Here is a 21199-nt window from a genome sequence, read left to right as displayed (position 1 = left end):
GCGGCGCACCGCTGTTAATATCACGGCCTTCAGTTGACTCGGATAACAATCACTGCGCACTAAAAGGGCCTCGCATCTGTTGTTTGTCCTGCCGAGTGGAGATGGGTTTGTGTGTATGTACACATCGAGCAGTTATGAGGTCAACTGCAGTTCAGCTAACCAAACAGAATCCAAGCAAAAGGTCACATTTCACTCCTGATGACTTTTGGTAGAACAAAGCCCTCGCACAGGTACAGCTGAGTGGATTTCTGTGAATCCTCACGCTCCCTGAGCCTTTCACCTATTAAGACACCCGTTCATGCACATTTCCAGCAGAACAAATTGCCAATAATTGCTGTTCATGAAATTGGAAGCAAAGGTAGGAAACTACTCGTGTATCGACCAGAAGGTGAAAAAAAGGACAACAAGGAATTACAAAACCGGCGAAGGAAAAAACAACGGGGCCCTCCTACAATACTTCCTGGTACGTCTATATAAATAAACAATAATATAGCGTGGAGCACTGTAGAGGTCATGTGCCCCTGCTCAGGAAGTGGGGGAAGAACGGCAGATAAGAGCCTTGGGATAATTAAAGCAGAATCCGAGGCCCTTATCACACTGGATCACAACATCTAACAGCTGGGCATTCCAAGGTCAAATTACGAGATGCTAATCACGCTGATGGTGTTCGGTGATTGCGGTGAATTTGCCCTGCGGTGACAGTGAGGTCAACACCCTTGCGACTTTGAAGATTAATATTGGCTATTACTTTGATGAAAAATTGTTCTCAAAGCAACTTCAATGAAAAAGCAGTTAATCGGAGCTCTTTAAAATGTGCTGCGCCGCCAAAACCACTTCAACACCGAGAGAATCTCCGCCGTGAAGCACGTGAAGCAAAAGCACCTGTTCACACCCACTAACAGGTAGATTAGTGTGTGAATTGTAGGCTGGCGATTGGTAGGTGGTCTCAGGCTGATCTTCCTGATTGGCTTTAACAGCCCTCTTCACACCAGCACGCTCTTCCTTCTCCTCCATTTATGTCTTTCCTTTTCCTGCTGTGTGGTTTTGTCCTGCGTAAAGCTGTGATGCCTTGACTCCAGTGAGGGAGGATTTCCTCAAGGCTACAGTAGCTTCTTCACACACACACACACACACACACACACACCTGAAAACAATTATATGTTTGACTTTAATGTGCTGTGCCTGGGAGAGTCCTTCGTGTATGTTTTCTGCTTCACACTAACAGCAGCAACAGGAGGGAAGAAGCCAGGAGGCGTCGTGCATGACAGAGATCTGCTAAACTGCAGCAGGATATAAACAGCTGAAGTGACAGATGTGCTGATGCCCACTGCCCCTGCTGACAGTCTGCGTGTCAAAGGTGGAGCTGCTCTGTTAGGATCAATACTGATCACTCAGGGTGGCACTTGGAATAATCACAGACTCTCCTCTGTTGGCACGCTGGCACACAGACAGCTGTCACACACCAGTTCTCCGATCACCCTGACCCGGTTTACGCACTTCACTTCGGTGTGTTGTTGAACCCTGAGTTATGCCTCAGGCACAGATGATGTCATCCACCAGCCGTCTTTTCAGCAGGCCAAAAATCTTCACTCGGGTGTAGTGACACCTGCTTACATCACGACGTGGTGTCAGTGACCAAAGTGTGTTGTTGGTTGCATCGTAAGTGTGGACAAGTGCTGAGGGCGGTGTTTTGTCAACAGGACAGAAAGAGGGTGGCTGGAAAGTTCCACAACAGCTCGCGGGCTCTTCTTCAACAGGCAGCCACAATGTCAAGGGATTTAAATTAAAGGTTGAAACGGAGTGAAAACGGTTAATTCATAATGATTTACACAATATGATTTACGAAACGCGTTTAAAAGCTCGCAAACGTACGCAGAATCTGATCAGTAATCACTTTTAGGTCCAACATGTGGTGACACATTAAATGGTTTTAATTTCAGCGTGGGCTCCAAAAAGTTGTTTAATTTATTGCAGCCAGCTATGGGCAGTGAGACAACATGTAATTATTGGCTTGAGCACATAAAATCTTTCTGCTGATTCCCCCTGACACTCGCACTATAATGTTTGGACAATTTTGGTTGAAACAAATGCTTCCCCAGAACTATAGCAGAGGGTGTTTTTTTTGTGTTTTTTTTTATATCTGTGGGGAGTATTAAGTTAAGACAGGACAGCATGGTGCAGCGAGAGAACGAAACCAGCCCTTGTCTTTCTAATTGCGACAGCAGGTGATTTCTCCTCCCAGGGCGACATGCTCAGATGCCTCAGATGCATTGGCAGCGCACATCAAAAGCCCCATTGATTGGCCGGACAGATTGGGGCATAGAGATCAAATGCGCTGTAAAGAAGTGTTAAACTGCTGTACATTAAACGGGGCAGATTTCTCAACTAAGAGGATGCCATCTGTTAGCACTGTAGCTAATTTCCTATTGCACTTGCCCAGATTGCTGTTGCTGTTGTAACAGTGCCCGGAGCAGACCCACATCAGGCCATGCAGGACACCGACACCAGAGGTTAGATCAAGCAGAGAAAGTGTCTGATGTGTCTCCGTGCTTTTAAGGAGAAAATTTAATAAAAAAAAAAAAATTTTAAAGTTTGATGCTAAAATCTTAAAGTAACGTGACCCATAATCACACAGCAGCTGATGTTTTCACACGAGTCGGATGACTTTTAATACATCAGAGGATTCACTGTTCACTTATTTTCCAGTGTGAATTAACAGTAAATATGTATCAGCATTTAGCAGAGGACAGTTCAATTTAAGAAGCTCTTTGATCCCTGCTGTAGTTATGAGGGATGCATGTGTTTTGGAAATAATAAGTATCCACAGTATGTTGGTGTGACATTTTGAGTAAGTGTGACCTCAGTCAGTCTCTAACTTATGGAGAAAAAAAAAAAAAAGTCTTCAATTCAAACTGAAATATCATGTCGGATTGGACTAAACGATTATAGCTTTGATTGATGAGATTCCAAAAGTCTTCTTAAAATCTATAACTTCGGCACAAGCCTTCCTGGGAAGAAACATCCGTGTGCCAAAGAAACAAATGACCGCATCAGACAGTTTCTCAGAAACTTGCCTAATAAGTCCAAGTAGGCACTTTAATAGCTCTTCGTCTCCCAATTAAAATGTTATTTTTAGGGTTTGGATGCCAGCCGGAAAGACAAAGAACAATCAGATGTCAGCTTTACAAAACACTGTCACAAAGAGAAATGATGTCCTGTATACAAGGCTGCAGATGGAGCTGCAGTGGGCCGCTGTCCGTTTCCAAGGCCGTGTTTATTCTAGCAACACAGCAGAAAAGAGCCGGCCATATTATTGTTTGCATTGGCTGAGAGTAAGTATGCCATACAGCTAATTAAGGATGAAAATGTCCTTTTAAATCAGGCCAGGCTTTCTGTCTATTTACATCATAATGATAGAAAAGGAGCGATAAAATCACAGGAGATTAATATGTAAATATTAAGAAAGGCGCTTCTCGATATCTGGTCCAAGCCAATGTTTTTGTTAATGCTGCACAGAGAAGTCGCCAATCCAAGCATCGCTGCTTGTTTAGCACAGTCCAATTCCTTTACAAGGAATTGGAACCTGAGCTACAGTTGAGAAACCTTAACCATGCTCCATTAAATATTAAAGTATATGGATGTTTTGACGTATATGAAGGGAAGGCAGGCGCACCTGTGCACTGGGCACTTTTCCTCCCGTGCAAAGAGACTGATGAGGCTCTCCGGTCTGTGGCAGCCAAACTGTACAAACCAGTGAGATGGAAAATAGTGAATTAAAGTCATTTTTAGACAGACAACAGAAGAGTTTAGCTCCTGTACGAGGCTGCGTCGATCCACCACAGGATCTGTTGTCAATGGTGGGAACGCCAAAAGCTCCAGTACAGCAGAGCTCTTACTCACACTGCTCCTGACTCAATAGTCCATTGTCTCCGCTCTAAAGTGGAACCTCAAACCTATAAGTCAAAGATGGGGGGGTTAGATATGAAGTCATCTCGGCAGGAGAGACGCTCAGTCACACACCTTCGCGGCCAGGGAACAGTTCCTAAATCCTGTTCCCTTACTGTAAATCTTCCCAGACAAGCTGGCCTGCTGCAGGGGTGATAAAGGCAACAATGCCTGCGCCCAGCATGAGTTTTCATGTGATAAAAATGCATACGGCATTTGAATTTATTTACTCAGCAACGTTCATATACTCTTTTCACTTCATTTTTCTTTTCCCACACACACTTGAAAGGAGTACTGTGTGTTGGTTTTAACTGGCCCTGGATGTTAGTTCAACAAACAAATGTAGGATACAATCTGGAATTTAATTTATACAAATGTACTTACAATTGTGGGCATTGTGAGTTTTAATGTAAAATAAAGTGCCTGAACAGCTTATTATATAGACATTTTCGTTTAGAATAATAAACAACTTTAAGTAACATATAGGGTTTCTTTTTCTGCCTTTATGCATCACAGCGTGTGTGTTTCTATCTTAATACTTTACAATAATAATTAAATTCTTAGAGGTTTATTTGAGGCACGTGGAACTGATTTCTTAACGTTTCCTCCCGAAAAAAAGATGACTAAATTTGTATTCATTTCAAAGCTTTTCAGTGTAAGTCCAGGACGGCCAATTCAACGGCGTAATTCGACGGCGTAATTCAATTACTTTGTAGCTTCTGAAAAGCCAATTATAAATTTAATCACTGCAGATATGTAGATTTTATCTGGACCTGTAAATAAACTACAAAAAGCCAAACCTTATCTTGATATTTGCATAAAAAGAGCATTTTCCTGATTTTTTCAGGAGCAGGTGAATCAAAAGACAACATCCTCCAAAATCGTATTAAGTGTTGATGATCCTCGAAGCGAAAAGAAGGTGGAGAGGAGAAGGGGCGGCGTTTCCTGACTGACATTGTCTGAACTGACACTACACCGAGGTATATAAAGTGGGAGGGACGTCAAACATCCCTCACTGGGAGTCACCATGCGCTGATGCTCCGCCACATGCTCGCATCACTGTTGGCAACACACGGCTCTCATCAGCACAGCAAACTCAAACAGCCTCTGACCGGCACGATGGATGGGCAACATAAAGACCGCAGAATGACTCACTTGTGGATATTGACGTTACTGATATTTGTCTAACCTCTGTAGCACTGGATAACTCCGTCTTTTCCAACTTCTTCTGGATACGGATTGCGGAGCTGGATCTTGTCCGACCGGCTTTTGGATGAAGGATTATATTTATTCTGATCACTATTCTCATCGTCACTCCGTTTTTGCCACTTGGAATAGGAGCGTTTTGTTGGAGGACAAACAGATTTTTTTAAGGATACGCACATAAAACTCTAAAGGATGGCCGTTTGGTTCACTTCTATCCTCGCAATAGTTATAACATTATTTACTCAGGTATATATATAAATATATATATATATAATTTAAATATTTACACCTGGAAAGAATTATTTAAAAAAAAAAAACAAATGTTACATTGTTTTCTGTGCTCACTGTTTATTTCCTTTTAGGTTCTGGGATCAGGTGTGTTCGAGATAGATCTCCATCATTTTCAGAATACTAAAGGTTTGCTGGCAAATGGACTCAGTTGCAGCATGGCTGGCTGCAGGACTTATTTCAAGGTGTGTTTAAAGAACTACCAGACGGAGGTGTCTCCTGGAAACTGTATATTTGGCAAAGCCACCACACCTGTTCTGGGCACGGATTCCTTCAGCATCCCGCAGGACGCCAGGCTGCGTCTGCCGCTCAACTTCACCTGGCCGGTAAGAGCAGCTCTCCTGCCGTGCACACTGGTGGCTTCTCACACTTTTGTGCTAAAAAAGAAGCCGTTATGCGCAGAGCAAATTCATTTATATTCACATAACTTAGTCACGAATTGAAAAGACCAGAAAAAACAATCTGCCTTTCACCAAAATGTGCTTGAAAAAATTAATAAATAAGAATCATAACCATAATACCCTGGTTTATTATTATAGTCTACACCAATTTAATGTAAAATTACCCAATACGCTGTTATTGATGTCACGTGTGTTTTAAATGCCATCGATTGTTCTTAGTGTCATTAATTCCAAACTTAGTTGATCAGATGTTTTGTTTACTTTGTGCGTAAATATAATTATATTATGTGAGGGCCTTAGCACCACTCGGTGCTCGGGCCCTAACTATGAAAGCATCCATTCTTTCTGCTTTGGATCATTTCTAGAAAAATGACACTTTTTTAAAAATAATAATATTGGAACTTTCCAGCACTTCTACGTCACTCTTTCAGCAAAACAAACCTAAAGATGTTCACTAATTCGTAGGTTTTCCTTTTTTTTTGGTGATGTTTATTTCCTGATTTGTCCCCACAGGGTGCTTTCTCACTAGTTATTGAAGCCTGGTATTCTCCTGCAGCGGACCCGCCTGGAGGTGAGCAGATGCCAACTACTTTTCCACCACTAGAGGGAGACATGGCGCGAGCAGCCTCGTGATTTATTACCTGTCACATATTTGAATCAGTAACCCTGGTTGATATAAGTGGTGGCAAATCCATCTGGCAAGTTCAGCGTCATGGTGTTTGTTAGGATGCCGTATGACTCACGCGACAATCTTTTACAATCAAACCTCACCAGCACAATTGCACTTCCCTTGTTTTATTTTTGGCATGCATGGGAAAGTGTACAGTTTACGTGACAATATGAAGCCTTGCCAGAAAAAAAAATCCCATGACAGCCTCTTCCTGGATTTTACACCTTTTTTGTTAGGTCCTTCATAACAGGAGGGTGTAAAGGTCACGTGAGAAGGAAAGAGAACATTTCGGCACTCAGATTGTGTACTGTCTCGGACAAATAATTGCAATATTTATCAACTACATCATGTTTCAAAATCCTGCGACCCAGTTGGCTTAAATCTAATGCTCTTTTTCTTCACAGATACCACCACCCCTGAATTCTTGATTAGTTCTTTTGCCATCCATGAACAGTTGGGAATAGGGCCTGAGTGGTCGCAGAGCGGGACGCAGACGGAGCTAAGGTACTCATACCGGTTCATCTGCAATGAAAATTACTACGGGGACACTTGTTCCAAAATATGCGCACCGAGAGACGACCATTTTGGCCACTACACCTGCAAGCCTGACGGGCAAATAGCCTGTCTACCGGGATGGAAGGGACAATACTGCCAAGAACGTAAGCAAGAGTGAAGACACCCTGTGGACACTTTTTGTCTTTGTTTGCAATAATAGATCACAAGTCAGGTTTTAGGCAGAGGGTAGGCTCCTTAAGGGAGTAAATGAAGCACACACGTTTTGGAAGAAAGGGTGGAAGAAATGGGTCCTTTTGTCTTTTCTGTCATAGTTCCGAGGAAGCAGGATTCTGCCTGAATTTTATTTAGGAACACACTGAAAAGTGACATTTTACATTCCAGAATTTTGTGTCGATATTAGTTTAAAGCTTTAATGTGTACCTGCTGCATGACCACAGGTGGTTGTTGTTGTTGTTGTTTTTTTTTTGTTTTTGTTTTTTTCCGGGAGGTCAGGCTGTCAAACACACACCGCTGATAACGAGGTTGAAATTTGAGGACAGACAGCCTTTATTTTCTCCCGTGGGCGCGTGCGGTTTAAATCCAGGGCGGTGGTCGCGCAGCACCACGCGCCGGGGTTAATCGCGGCATTACCGGCCGCCACGCGCCGCTAAATTGCGGGCTCCTATTGTTGAGGCGGTTGAGGGCAACAGCTGCGAACGGGGCTCGAACCGTCCACGGACAACAATGGGGACAGCTGTCCTGCTTGTCTCAGGACAAGCATCATCTGCTCGGCTCGAAGCGCGCGCGTTTACCAGCGCAACAGCATGCGAAATCAATGTCACATACAGCACAGCGCAGGCGCAGAAAGAGCTTCTTTTCCCCATTGAAATGGTCAGGCAACAGGTTTTATTGTGGGAGGGAAAGCATTTAAAGCTATTAAAAGCATTATCAACAGCTTTTATAAATGCCAAATCAGATTTATTTATTTTTAACTTTTATTATGCTTTTTTTGTTGCAGCAATCTGTCTTGAGGGATGTAATGAAAGGAATGGAAACTGCACAATACCTGGAGAGTGCAAGTGAGTATTCGCTTGTATGTTGATTGTCTTTTTTTTTTTTTTTTTTTAAACAATCTAATTAAATGTTCTATGTTGGCGTGTGTGACCAACATAAATTTACAGACATAATCCTTTAAGAATAAATAAAGCTGGTCTCTTTGTTTTATTTTAAATACTCTTGTGACATAATGGATCAAAAATGATAGATAACATACTTTATTCATCACGTTTTCCCTCTCGGCTTACGGCTTTGGTTTGTAAGAGAGCCGAGCATGAGTGTGAGTTTGTACGTGAGGTAACTTGTAACTAACTGTGTGTGTGAACAGATGCAGAGAGGGATGGCAGGGCCTCTTCTGTGATGTGTGTAAACTCCACCCGTCCTGTAAACATGGTACCTGTAAAGAGCTGTGGCAGTGCACCTGCAAGGAAGGCTGGGGGGGCATCTTTTGTGACCAAGGTGAGCGAAGAATAATGCAAAATATAACAAGGAAAACTGGCTACTGACTGCAACGTGGTGCAGCTAATAATGTTTCCACCGCATTGGTTTACAGATCTGAACTACTGCACCCATCACAAACCCTGTGCCAACGGGGCCACGTGTATGAACACAGGCCAGGGCAGCTACACCTGCGCCTGCCTGCCGGGCTTCACCGGGGTGAACTGCGACTCGGAGGTCAGGGAGTGTGACAGCAAGCCCTGCCACAACGGAGGCCACTGCCTGGTGAGTGCGGAAGTCTCTCGCTCTCCTTTCCCACAACACAGGCTTTCCTGTTTTTGTTTTTGCCTCGGTCTATCTGCTAGTCCAGGAGGATGCTATCGATTGTCAAGTCAGTAGATGACCCAGTTCACAGACTGTGTACTGTAAATAGAATTCAGACGAAGGATAATGGGGTTTGTTGGTGGAGTCGTGAACAGGATACGATAAAAAACATCTGACACAGAGCTTTTTGATAAACTTTATATCTTTCCCCCTGCAGGACTCGGAGGACGGCTTTAGGTGTTTGTGCCCACAGGGGTTCGAAGGGCCACACTGTGAACACAGGATGTTGACTTGTGCAGACACACCGTGCTTCCACGGTGGCCAGTGCAGAGAGAGGGATAACGGGCAGAGTTACATATGTGAGTGTCCAGCAGCATACACTGGACTCAACTGTGAGAAGAAAGTGGATAAATGTACCTCGCTGCAATGCACAAACGGTAATACGTCGGTCTGCCTGCATCAAAAAGAAATCTACACTTTCTGTATAATCTGCATTCAAAAAAAAAAATGTAAAAAAAAAATAAATGTAAAATGCAGATGTGTTTTTACAGGTGGACATTGTGTGGTTCACGGTAACCTCCGATTGTGCAGCTGTCGCTCCGGCTTCACAGGGCAGCGCTGCGAGATCAACATCAACGAGTGTGCGAGGAACCCGTGCGCAAACGGCTCCACCTGCATCGACCGCATGAACGACTACACCTGCACCTGCCCTCCGGGGTACACCGGCCGCCACTGTGACAAGCCCACGGACCGCTGCGCCTCTCAGCCCTGCCTCAACGGCGGAACCTGCACGGCTGGAGCCAAAGGCCGGCCGGCCTGCATCTGCCCCGCCCGTTACAGCGGCCCCCGGTGCCAGTCCGACGACGGACTTTTAGCCAACACCCCCAGCTCCAACTGGAAGCCCAGTGACAAGCTGAACCTGGTCGCCGTCAGCTCGGGCGTAGGCCTGGTGGCGGTCCTGGTGCTGTTCTGCATGGCGGTGGTGGTAATACGCCACATCAAGAAGCAGAGGGACGGAGAGCATGACTCAGAGACCATGAACAACCTGTCAAAGGTTGACTTTCAGAAAGAGAACCTCATCTCTACTCTAGAGCTCAAGAACACGAATAAAAAGATGGATTTAGAGGTGGACTCTCCCAGAGAAAAGTCAAATCACAAATACATCAACCACTACCACCCGGACTATAAATCCTCCGCTGGGTACAAAGATGAGCTGTCCCTTCTGGACAAAGATGAAAACTGTGAAAGGTCGATAGAAGACAAAAAGCATTTGAGTAGAATGTACAGGTAAGTGCACAGGAGGAGATTAAATAACGAGATGACGGTGCCAGAGAGATTGTAGTGTCATGTTGTTGACATGCTCTGACCTGATGTGTCTTTATTCTGCAGTGAAAGACCAGAATGTAGAATATCTACGATATGTTCTTCCAGAGATTCAACGTACCAGTCTGTCTTTGTAATAGCAGAGGAGAAAAACGAATGCATCATCGCAACCGAGGTACGTTTTAATTTTTTTTTTTAAACAGTAAATTTATTTTCTTGTTCTGCATATTTCAGGGGTTATAAATCAGAAATATTTTTTTCAGATATGCATTTTTATTTTGGTGAGATTGTCCCTGAGTATTTTTTTTAATCTTCTTCTCTTTCAGGTATAATAAATGGAAGATATTATTTCTCATCAACGTTGGATTTCTTGTGGACTGTTTACAAGTGTGGAGAGACTGGGATTTATTTAAATGAAAGTTGCTGCTCTTGAAAACTTGATAACTGGATGGAGCGTGTGCTCTCTGAATGCAATAGAACTGAAGCTACTAATCTACATGAGAATGTAAAGACTGAAAAAAAAACAAAGTGCGAGACGTAATGAGCAAATCTGGCTGGTGGATGTTTTTGACTCAAACCCTCGCCTGCTCCGTCCAAGTTCATCCGAGGGCAACAGGCCAAGATGTTTATGCCTGCGTGTTGATTAGAAGAAGAGGACTAAGCTTGTTGTGCTCCCCTCCACGTTGTTACAGTAATCAGCAATCAGACAGATCAGCTGTGGAAGGAGCCGGCCTTTTCCATTTCTTGGGACCTGCAATGCGCTATGCAAGCAAAAAAAAGAATTAAAAAAATCAGCATTGTGCAAAATCAAAAAAAGGGACTCAAAAGCTACTGAAAACGGTTCATTTTTGAGGAATATTTAGGGTTATCAGTTTTGTAAATCAAATCCATTTTTTATAAAGAATGTATGCAGTCTAGATCACAAAGCCTTATATATGTATTTAGGAAAAATAAACATTGTGCCCTGCCTTATCTTGATTCCTTTGCACAGCAATGTGGAGGTCACACTGAAGGATCAAAAGATGCAATATGCTAAAGCGCCATGCAGGGAAACTCATGATAAGGCCTTGTTTTTCTTTATGCAAGATCATCCTTAAATAAAGACAAAGAAATACATGAAGTGACTATCGTACCAAGGACGCCTTCTATGGAAATTACTGAACCAATAATGTTATGTTGTAAGATTAGTCTTTCATTAGTAATTTAAGTATATGAAGCACTGATTTTTTTTTTTTTGCTTTCTATGTTTTATAAGATTATTTTGTATATACTGTATATTTATATGTTGGGATTAGAAGTATGACTTGTACATCTGTTTTTAAATTGATGCCCCAAAAAGGTGAATTTATTTTTAAAGTGTTTTTGGTGTTTTATTTTATTATTATGATTATGGTTTTTGTTATAAAAAAAAAAAAAAAGAAACAAGGAATACATATCTGGTACACTGTCTGTCTGTTGGTCTTTAATGGTTGAGTGTAAACGTGGTCGATTAGAGGTTGATTAATTCAATGTTGGAATCATCTAGAAACTTTCTTCATGTCAGCTGGTGTGAAAGTGGCTTCATTGTCTATAGATACTGTAATATTTTGGCCTGGTAGCATTTCCAATGATTTCATGTCAATGTCCAGGACACCCGTGTCAGTGTGATGTGAAATCAGTGTGCTAGCAATCATTCAGTGGACACCATTGTAATTGGCATTAATGTAGGGAGATACTCAAACAAAAAAAATATATATTTCACAAATCTGTATGTGATAATAAAGAGTCCTTGTGGTCTTTCTACTGCTGCTGTATCTGCAGATCTCTGCGTCTGACATGATGGATTGTCTCTCTTGGATCTGTCTGAAAGCTGAAAACTGTGAGTAATTCAAGAAAGCTGAGCACATGTTTGTGGTAGTGTCACTGAGAAAATCTGCATAGTTTTCACTACTGGAGAACAGCAAACAGGGGCCCCATAGCTAAGGAGCCAAACCACACCGTCACTTTAGAGATCTGCTCCAGCACTTTATTCTCCGATCCCAAGAGTAGAGATATGTCTTTTATAACCACTTGGGGGCAGAAGGTTTTGTGTGAAGTTGCAAGAAAGGAGTCTTCTCCTCTTTCTCTTACTCCTCAGATATCATGGAGGGTGAGTGACAGACAGAGGGCAAATGTTCTCAGGAAGTCATTCACTACCAATCTGATTGGTACAATGGTGTTAGACACATCCATGCAGAACACAGACACCTAATGAGCTTAAAAGGGGCAGATATAAGAGTCCCTCCTATTTATAGATAATGTGATTACCTGCTGAACCATCACTGACTGATTGGCGCTTTTGAATACAACAGGGGCACTCAAGGTTTCTAAAAAGTGAAATAAAAATGGGAGTTTATGTCAGAGAAAAAAAATTAAACAGATTCAGTTTTTAGAAATTATAGAAAGAAAAAAAATAAGCAACAACAACAAAAAAAATGTCGATTTTTACGAAACATTTGTTGAATTTTTTCAGTTCAATCCGGAGAAAACTGTTTCCTCCACTTTCCTTGAAACTGCAGCTCCTGGGTTTTCCGAGCTTCTGGTTTATAGTTGTGGTGTGAGGCGTCACTACTGAAATGGGTTTTGATTGGTTTATGCGCTGTCTTAGCCCGCCCCCTCTGTGATTTAATTGGCTGTGGTCGTGTCGCTCTGACGTGTTTTGAACAACAAACACACGTGTTTGTACTTTGGGATACAGAAGAGACGCGGACAATTTCTGCACATCTAAGTGTCATGTTATCGTAGAGGGAGTGTCGCGATGCGGAAGATAGCTTGTGCGTCCTGCACTTTATAATAAGGACAGTCAGGTGTTGCAAAATGTACAGGACAACAGAGAGGAGGACACACCAGAGACAAACTACTTGTTGACAGAAATAGCGACCAAAGCGTCTTTGTCTGGTTTTTAAACCTCAACCAAGTGACAACGATGAAACCTCAAGACATTATAAAGGAGAAAAGCAGCCTTTGGATATTTGGATATGGCTCCTTAGTGTGGAAACCAGATTTTGCTTACAAGAGAAGCAAAATCGGCTTCATTAATGGATACAAAAGACGGTTCTGGCATGGAGATGATTTTTATCGAGGGGACAAGGACAACGTGAGATACATTTGATTTCTGTTGGATTTTACACTTTCTCATGACTTTAGAATACTTTTAGAGTTCATTTTCATTGTCAAAAATTATTGTGTATTTTCATGGTGTGCTAAATTCTCACTGTGTCCTTGCTCTCTTTATACAGCCAGGCAGAGTGGTCACACTGGTGGCAGATCAGGAGGTGAGGTGTCTTTGTTTTGACTTACTGTAAACGGCACGCAGTAATTAATTCATATTTTCTATATTCCTACCATTTTCAGCAAATAAAAAAAAAATAATAAGCAAAGTGGAAACTATTATTGTAACCCAGTCATTATTATTAAACGGAGCAGTCATCAAAGAGCCCATTCTCAGGTGGGCAACTTTACATCTCCTAATTGCCTGATCGTGAACTACTTATAATAAATTATTAGGCTACTATACTTTTCTATTTGGGGGAAACCTGCGTAAACTGATCATTTAGTTGGGTCAATCTCAGATGTTTATTTTGGATACTGCCCCTGTCATTTTGATCTATTACTTGTGAATGTTTACTAAGTCAAGATATACAAATGAAGTCTTCTATATACCATACACGTACCTGTACCTTCTCTAACTTGGATTGAAGCTTCTTTGCCTCACCTCCACCTTTTTTTCCCCCCTTCAGGCTTGCACATGGGGAATTGCCTATGAAGTGACAGACTCCCAGATCGAGGATTCCCTTGAGTACCTAAACATGAGAGAGGCTGTGCTGGGGGGTTACGTAACAGAGATGGTGGAGTTTAACCCCCGAGAGAAGGGCCAGGGTCCGGTGTTGGCCCTCGTCTACATCGCCACCTCTGATAACCCCATCTACCTAGGCCCGGCCTCGGACGACGAGATCGCCGCCCAGATCGCCATCTGCAGCGGCAACACGGGCCACAATATTGAATACTTGTTCCGGCTGGCAGAGTTCATGAGGCACTACTGTCCCGAGGTGGAGGATGAGCATCTCTTCTCTATTGAGGCGGCTGTTTTGACCACTTTCCGTGACTGTGGAGGGTTCAAAGCCCCAGACCAAAAGTCCCTCCTGCTGGGAGCTATATAAAAGACTACACAAAGCACTCCATATCATAAACATGTTTATACTGGCTGAAGAGTAAGAGGAATACCTGTTGTGGTTTCGAGTAACTTTACAGAGTTATCCCAAGTTACTCAGCGCTCCACTTTTGACTTTATCTCTTGACATTTTGGGACTTTGAGGATAGAGACCTTAAATATGTAGGTTATACACACTACCTCATACAAACAAAAGTATGTGATGCTTTTAAAAAAAAAAAATCACACTAAGCGATGACTTCCCTTTTTGAATCTTGTGGTGTTTTAAGCTGTTTTTGCAAAAGGTTTTAAAAAGCTATTATATGCCTTTTTTTTAATGTATTTAAATAAAAACACAAAAATCAGAAGAAATCGCTGCTCTGGATTTCCCTTGCCTGTTTGAACAAGTCTTTCTTATGGCTTAAAAATTTGTAGGCTCTTGGCTGCACGCTCGATGCTCACAGATCATGTGGTCATGTGGCCGAGGAATGTTGACTGGCATAGTGGAGATGCTGACTTCTCCTCAGAAAGATGTTAACTGCACAGATCAAGGAGCCAGTAGACATCTTCTGTGCATTTACTCTCAAAGCTCTTTACTCTGGATGTTTGTGAAAATCGGAGCTTTTCCATGCAGCTCTTTTGGGTTCACGTCACAAACAGCAGGATGTAAAAACATTTTCTTTTACGCACAGTGGTGGGTCTATCTTTTAGAATTCCTGTTGAGCAGCCAAGAATTCCTTAAACACGGGAGTTTACATTCAAATCAACCATGAAGGGGGTGTCAAAAAATACATAAAAAGGCATAGAAATACACAAAATCATATACATACATCTTGATTACTTCCATTTAATGTAATGATGATGCCATGCTATACATTAAAACATGTTTTATAAAGACACCAAGGAAGATTTCAAGGAAAAAAATCAGGCAAAACTCGTGCATGGCTTGCAAAGCATGATATCCAATGAGGCTTGCTTTGGGACAAATCTGTGTACCCGAGTGCAGACCATGGAGGACTGCCAGCTCTTACAGTATAGAGAGAGCGAATAGGAGCTGAGCTGGGGGGGGGCGCAGGGGTGCAGACGGGGTTTCTTTCCCTGTCTGAGCTTTGATCACATTGCAGTAACATGTGCACACGCCACACGTCAGACTGAAAAAATGCAGTTTCATCCACAGAAAAACAAGCTCCCATTTTAAGCTGCACGGTTGTGGTACAGTTTTGCTTTCCTAGAAATCAGCACAAAACTAGGTCAAAGGTTTGAGATGTAAAAGCAACAGAGTCAGCGAACAAAGAGAGCTCACATGTACAGAACGTGTAAACGTAGACATGGTCACAAAGCGCCCTGATGTGAGCAGACACGTATAACCTGTCATTACATGACGGGGCACTTTGTCGGGTTTTTTGGTTCCACAGGAGAAAAATAAAGGTAAAAGATAATTGGAGGAACTGTTTGTGACGGCTGGTCACTAAAAAGCAGATTACTACTCTGCTCCTGAAGACATGATGTTTTGTGTTCAGTGAAACTAATGAGCTCATCTAGATAGACAGCAGTGAGCAACACAAACATGCCTCTGAGGTTTCTAATAGCTTGACATGGTAACATGTTGGTAACACGCAACAAGTCCTGGCACAACAATTTCACAACAACAATATCTGATGAGTCAGTGTTTTTTTTTGTTTTGTTTCCTCTCTACATTTTAGGTTTTTTCCATCCAGTTGTTTTGATTTGTTTATGATTCACCTCTTCAGTCGAAAGAAACTAGATTTAATCATTCAGATCCATTCATCTGATATGTTCTTATTTTCCGAACCTTTACTGTCACATGCCAACAATACCGAAGTCATCCTCTCTGTCTATATGTCTCAGTATTGTGTGATTGAAGCGCACACATGTTCTGTATTCAGTGTCTTCAACTTGCATCAAATTCAGTTCTTCCTCCTACATCCATCAACTGCAGCTGAGATTTGCCACTTTATACATATATATATATATATAATTTATTTGCAATAAAATCTCACTTGTGCTGCCTTATGATATACAACTCACTCTGGCAGCCATCATTAGAGCTACAAACATGGAGAGACGTCAATCAATAAAGGCCCCTTAGCACACAGTTAGAGCTCTTTGCTGATGTGCAGAGGAGATATGAGACCCTGGTGTCACCTTGTTACTCACAAATATGTGCAAACATCTCCATATGTCTGACATTTTCTATTATTTTTGAATTATCATTCATTGTACTATAAAATCATCCGAAACCTTAAAGCTTATTCTGCTGCCGTAAAACTAAAAAGTAAAGCACACACACATGAGTACACGGTTCTCCCTACGAATGAACAACAATACCACAAAGTGGAGATGGAGGTCATGTCCTCAGGATTACATAGTGGTCACACAGCCCCAAAAACATTATTCCTCCTGATGGAGGTTTTGAAGCCTCCACCTGTATGCTAATATGTACTCAGTCTGAACCCTGACCCTTGACCTTGGTCTGGTCAGCGGATGGCTGAAGGTCCCCCAGGAAAGTGTGGTAAAGAGAAAGTGATTGGGCCACTAATGGAGTTCACCTGCTGGAGAGCCGTAGCTCTGTCCACTCGGGGTCACCTCTTTGGGCTCGAGCCAGTGGAACTGAGTGCTGTGTGGACACGTAGGCCACTTCACCACCAGAGGAGGACCATCCTTTAATAAGGCACAAACAATGGAAAATGATTTGGCAGTAAACCACATGCCTTCTGTGAACCCGCCACCAATCAACAAAAGTGAAACTGAAGCTAATATTCCATTCATGCTTCACTAAAAGAGCAGCTCTCTGAGAGCTCAGATCAAAAGACTGAATCTGGTTTGTGAGCGGCCGCTCATGCGGTTTCACAGAGAACACTCATCCATCATTGCGCAATGATCGACACAATTCTTTGATAATTATTATTGATCATCACTTGTGGTTGATGTGAAAATTGTTTCTTCTTCTGTGAACAGAACATGACTCACACCCACTGTCTTTTAATTCAATCAGGACTGAGGACTGAATCATGCTTTGTTAGCCTCCCCTATCCCGGAGGAATGGCACTTTTGCTGCTCTTAATTTAATTTCCCTAATCTCATTTGCACTCAAACCCACCACAGCTGCCCGGGCCGGGCCGCTGGGTGTCAGGTCCTGAGGGGAAATCAGTCTACGAGATTTAACTGGAAACACCACAAGTATTTTCAAATTTGTCCGTGTTGTTCTGCTTGATGCACAATAATGAACTGAATCCTCGTGTTCTGACTTCGGCAGATATAATGTTTACTAGATTTGCCATCTTAGTAGTTAGCATGCTAACATGTGCTTTGTCCATCCAGTAGGAGCGACATTAAAGTAGTTTTAAGTTACCTCTTGGCAAGAAGTCAATGTGCATTTCTCAAAATGTCAAACTGTTCTGTTAAATTATCTTCCTTACATGCTGTGGTGATAAAAATAATAATAGTAATAATAATAATAATAATAATAATAATAATAATAATAATAATACTTCCTGAGTAAGTTGGCAGCATTTATTAATTAAACCTGTGAAATCCAGTTTTTTGTGTGTGACATGCAGGGACGCAATGTTGGGAATTGTTTCCCTGCGGCTTATTATCTTTCTGTTTCAGTTTTACTGTTTATGAGGCTTGAGACCAAACTAAACCTTTTGTCAAAAGCCTGTTTGAGCTGACAATGGTATTAAGGGGAGAAGAGGTAGCAGGGTGTGCTTCCTATAGTCTGTGTTGCAGGAAAGCCAGGAAACATCTGAGTCCAACTCAGCTAAGCCATGCAATGCAAACCTCTTTCACTTCTGCAGCTGAGCTTCTGCAGGTGCAAATGTCGAGGTGTGTTGCTCAGTGCAGTTCTGCTCTGCAGAGGTTGCCACACATTGTGAAGACGGATGGACGTCTGGCAGTGTTAACTTTGTGAAGGCAGAACAATGAAGTAAAGTCTGTGTTTTTCTATTTTTCAGTGGCTAACTGCAATACCTCAGTGACATCTGGCAAATATTTGGCTATGAATATATATCAGCCACGACGTTTAAACCACCGATAGATGAAGCATAACGTCTATCACAACAACACAGCATTAAATCCTCCACTCATAAGGATTATAATCAGCGGGTACTCAGTCTGATTGAGAGAGGTGTTGATTTATTAAACTGAATCTAACACAATATTCAGTCTAAGAATGAAGGTACCAGAGAAAAACAACGCATGCATGGCAGACTGTGCCACAGAACTATTGGGCAACTCAACAAAGATGCCTTTAGCACGCCTGCTTACCTAGTAAATTAAGTTTAAAGACTTTCCAAAAATAAAGCGATTGCACAACATGTTCTGGACTTAAGGCCACACCACAAAAAGTCTGACAGCTGCCTGTAGGCGGTGAAACCAGGAACAGCCACAGAATCCAAAAGTTGCACGGGCATATTAAGATGTGTTGTGGTGTAAATAGTTGTTTTTTTTCTTTTCAGTTATTGGCTTGATATTTGATTAAACTGTGTAAACACTGTGAATGCCTCAAAATGCGCCCTGCATTTAATAGGTCATTTGAAATGATTGCTGTTGGAAATTCTTCTTTCTGTGAAAGTGGGAAATAAGTGGAAGTGGATTTTCTTGGTGGGTCCAGGACTATGGTTAAAAGCCTCCAGCTCCCCCTATTGGCAGATCTGAGAAGCGAGCTGGTACGTTTTGGTTTGAAATGGGTAAAAATGATCAATGCCATGGCACATAAATACTTAGAAAAATACAGACAGTGTTGGTGACTGGCATCATCCTCAACGTTCTCAACGTTGTAAATGATTCAGCAGAATGTGTGGCACCTGACCCTGCAGGCTCTTTCAAAAACTGAACCATTTTCACAGCAGACATATTGACTGAAAGCCAGTTGAAATGACACAAAGAAATGACAGTTAATCAGCATGCACAAAAGCAGGACTTCACCTAAGTGGAATGCAACTTGTACTTTTCCTACCATGACAACTCAAAACGTCTGCCGTGAGAAGGTCTGTGGCAAAACCTTGTGATTGATGACTGCATGGAAGAGTTTTCAAATTACTGACATTTGACAAAAAAGACGGCCCTGGCGTTATGACGGCTCCCAGCTCTCAGGTACCTTGACTCACTTTCTTAGCCTGAATCAAAAGGCCCTGGAGGCTTCCTGCCATTTTTCTCTGGAGTGCTTTCTTTCAAAGAACAGGAAAGGCAGCTCTGTTTCCCACACACTCACAGAGGTTCCAATATTAGTGCCATTTTACAGGACTTCAGCTCAGCAGCTGCAGTTTACGTTGCAAGATTACACTTAACCAACAATGCTGCTCTGATGTCTTTAGAGGGAATAATGGCTTATTATGAAATGATGTAAAACTGTAGCTACCCATGCAATAAAAAGGCAACGATTTACTGATGTTATCAAAATCCAATTTTGTCATCTAACTACTAATTTCATAATTGAGCAGGCTCTCTTGCTCTAAAATGTTGAACAACATAAACAAACTTCACACAACACTTTAGGTAATTTCCATGTGTTGAGTCAGAAGTTTCCTCAGCGTGTAATCCTACGTAATGATGCTTTTGTGTTTGTTGGGAAAGTTTTTTGTCTTTGGAAAGATTATGTTCTCTTGTTAATCAACCTATTGCGTCACAGTTTCCTGTTTAACTAGATTCTAATCAGGCTGTGCAAGCACACATATGCTGCCTTGGATTCATGTGAAACTAAAAGAAGAAGAAAACACAGATGCTTCAAAGGCCCCTGTTGATATTGTTATCAGTTCCCTGTAATGCATCGGATCAAACATTCGGACCATGAGGCTCTGATATGGATTATTTATTTTAAATGTTTTTTTTGTATGTAGGATCTTCAAAACTTCACTAGCTTCTTGATGAAACCTTGTATTTTTCATATTGCTGGTTTTTCATTTAAGCCATAGCTCTGTTCTTGATTGCCACAAAAAAGCCAGAATCTATGAATATTTGCACATTTTTTGATTCTGGCATTTTTAGTGAGAGTGAGAGGAAGTAAATGCCATTTCATAAAGTTTAGCAAGATCATTTAACTTCTTTGTTGAAAGATATAAACACACATCAGTATGCCAAGCATATGCCAAGAGTTTCTTAATCTGTTTTAGTCTGGAGGGGATATTCAAGGTTATCACAGACACTGGAGGCCACTGACACACCTACATACATGTGGAAATGCAATTCCTTTAGTTGGAAAAACAAAAACAAAACTCGTGTTGAAATAAGTTCCTTTTAAAGGCCCGGAAAACACGGTTTTAAAATAAGTGTCCCTTTGTAAATAATAATTACTTATTACTTAGTGTATATTAATCAGGGTAATATTCAAAGACAAAATGATCTGTTTTTATTTTTTTATATTTTAACACCCCACAGAAATCTCTTCACACTTTGTCATCGCGTTTAGTTTTTAATGTTGCTAAATTCTGACTGACGTACAGAAATGCGTCATCAATAGTCCCACCCTCTTCAGTGGAAAGATAAAACAACACATTGAAATTTCTCACGCAAAAAAATACAATATTGGCAACTTTGGCAACTTTTGGTTGAGTTCATTATAGAAGCTGATTGAGAAAATACATTGTAAGGCCTTTAAATGTGTGTTAAATCAATCCATGTATTTAAATACGAGTTCCCATGGTCCGACTCCACCAGCAGATCAGCTGAGGGATACTTCTTGACAGTTTTGGAGCAAAGCTCCCATATGTCCCACAAAGGACAGAGGGCAGACCCTCTGTGATGCTCTCTGGAGGGTAAAGTAGGATTAGCCGTTTCTGGACCCCTGCCAGGGTTTAATGGAGCAGGAATAACTACATTGACAAAGATGCTTGTTGGCCAACAAAAGCCCCAAAAAACACTCAA

General features: G+C 41.8%; 2 protein-coding genes across 2 annotated transcripts; both read left to right on the top strand.

The window, feature by feature from the left end:
• Positions 1-4981: 4981 nt before the first annotated feature.
• LOC138199829 (delta-like protein 4) lies at positions 4982-11971 on the top strand. The gene is made up of 11 exons (XM_069152061.1): positions 4982-5397; positions 5514-5765; positions 6354-6411; positions 6915-7169; positions 8024-8084; positions 8390-8520; positions 8615-8784; positions 9041-9260; positions 9375-10110; positions 10213-10321; positions 10473-11971. Exons 1-11 carry the CDS (start codon positions 5344-5346, stop codon positions 10476-10478), a joined length of 2052 nt encoding a protein of 683 aa, XP_069008162.1. The 5' UTR covers positions 4982-5343; the 3' UTR covers positions 10479-11971.
• A 918-nt stretch (positions 11972-12889) lies between these two features.
• LOC138199655 (glutathione-specific gamma-glutamylcyclotransferase 1-like) lies at positions 12890-14704 on the top strand. Its single transcript, XM_069151793.1, has 3 exons — positions 12890-13261; positions 13404-13439; positions 13905-14704. The coding sequence occupies exons 1-3, from the start codon at positions 13091-13093 to the stop codon at positions 14322-14324; spliced, it is 627 nt and encodes a 208-aa protein (XP_069007894.1). The 5' UTR covers positions 12890-13090; the 3' UTR covers positions 14325-14704.
• Positions 14705-21199: the final 6495 nt, after the last annotated feature.

This window comes from Embiotoca jacksoni, unplaced genomic scaffold (genome assembly GCF_022577435.1).
Source record: "Embiotoca jacksoni isolate LCO1_2020_lvr unplaced genomic scaffold, fEmbJac1.0.p SCAF_18, whole genome shotgun sequence".
In the NCBI taxonomy this organism is placed as follows: Eukaryota; Metazoa; Chordata; class Actinopteri; family Embiotocidae; genus Embiotoca; species Embiotoca jacksoni.
The sequence above is the reverse complement of the archived record's forward strand: the minus strand, read 5'-3'. Positions and strand labels throughout refer to the sequence as shown.

Bases quoted from the DNA above. Each gene is read 5' to 3' on its own strand.
- LOC138199829 (XM_069152061.1), top strand. From the start codon at position 5,344: ATGGCCGTTTGGTTCACTTCTATCCTCGCAATAGTTATAACATTATTT. The intron at 5,766-6,353 runs GTAAGAGCAGCT...TTGTCCCCACAG, and splicing joins CGCTCAACTTCACCTGGCCG to GGTGCTTTCTCACTAGTTAT. The intron at 8,521-8,614 runs GTGAGCGAAGAA...ATTGGTTTACAG, and splicing joins GGGCATCTTTTGTGACCAAG to ATCTGAACTACTGCACCCAT.
- LOC138199655 (XM_069151793.1), top strand. From the start codon at position 13,091: ATGAAACCTCAAGACATTATAAAGGAGAAAAGCAGCCTTTGGATATTT. The intron at 13,262-13,403 runs GTGAGATACATT...CTCTTTATACAG, and splicing joins ATCGAGGGGACAAGGACAAC to CCAGGCAGAGTGGTCACACT. The intron at 13,440-13,904 runs GTGAGGTGTCTT...TCCCCCCTTCAG, and splicing joins CACTGGTGGCAGATCAGGAG to GCTTGCACATGGGGAATTGC.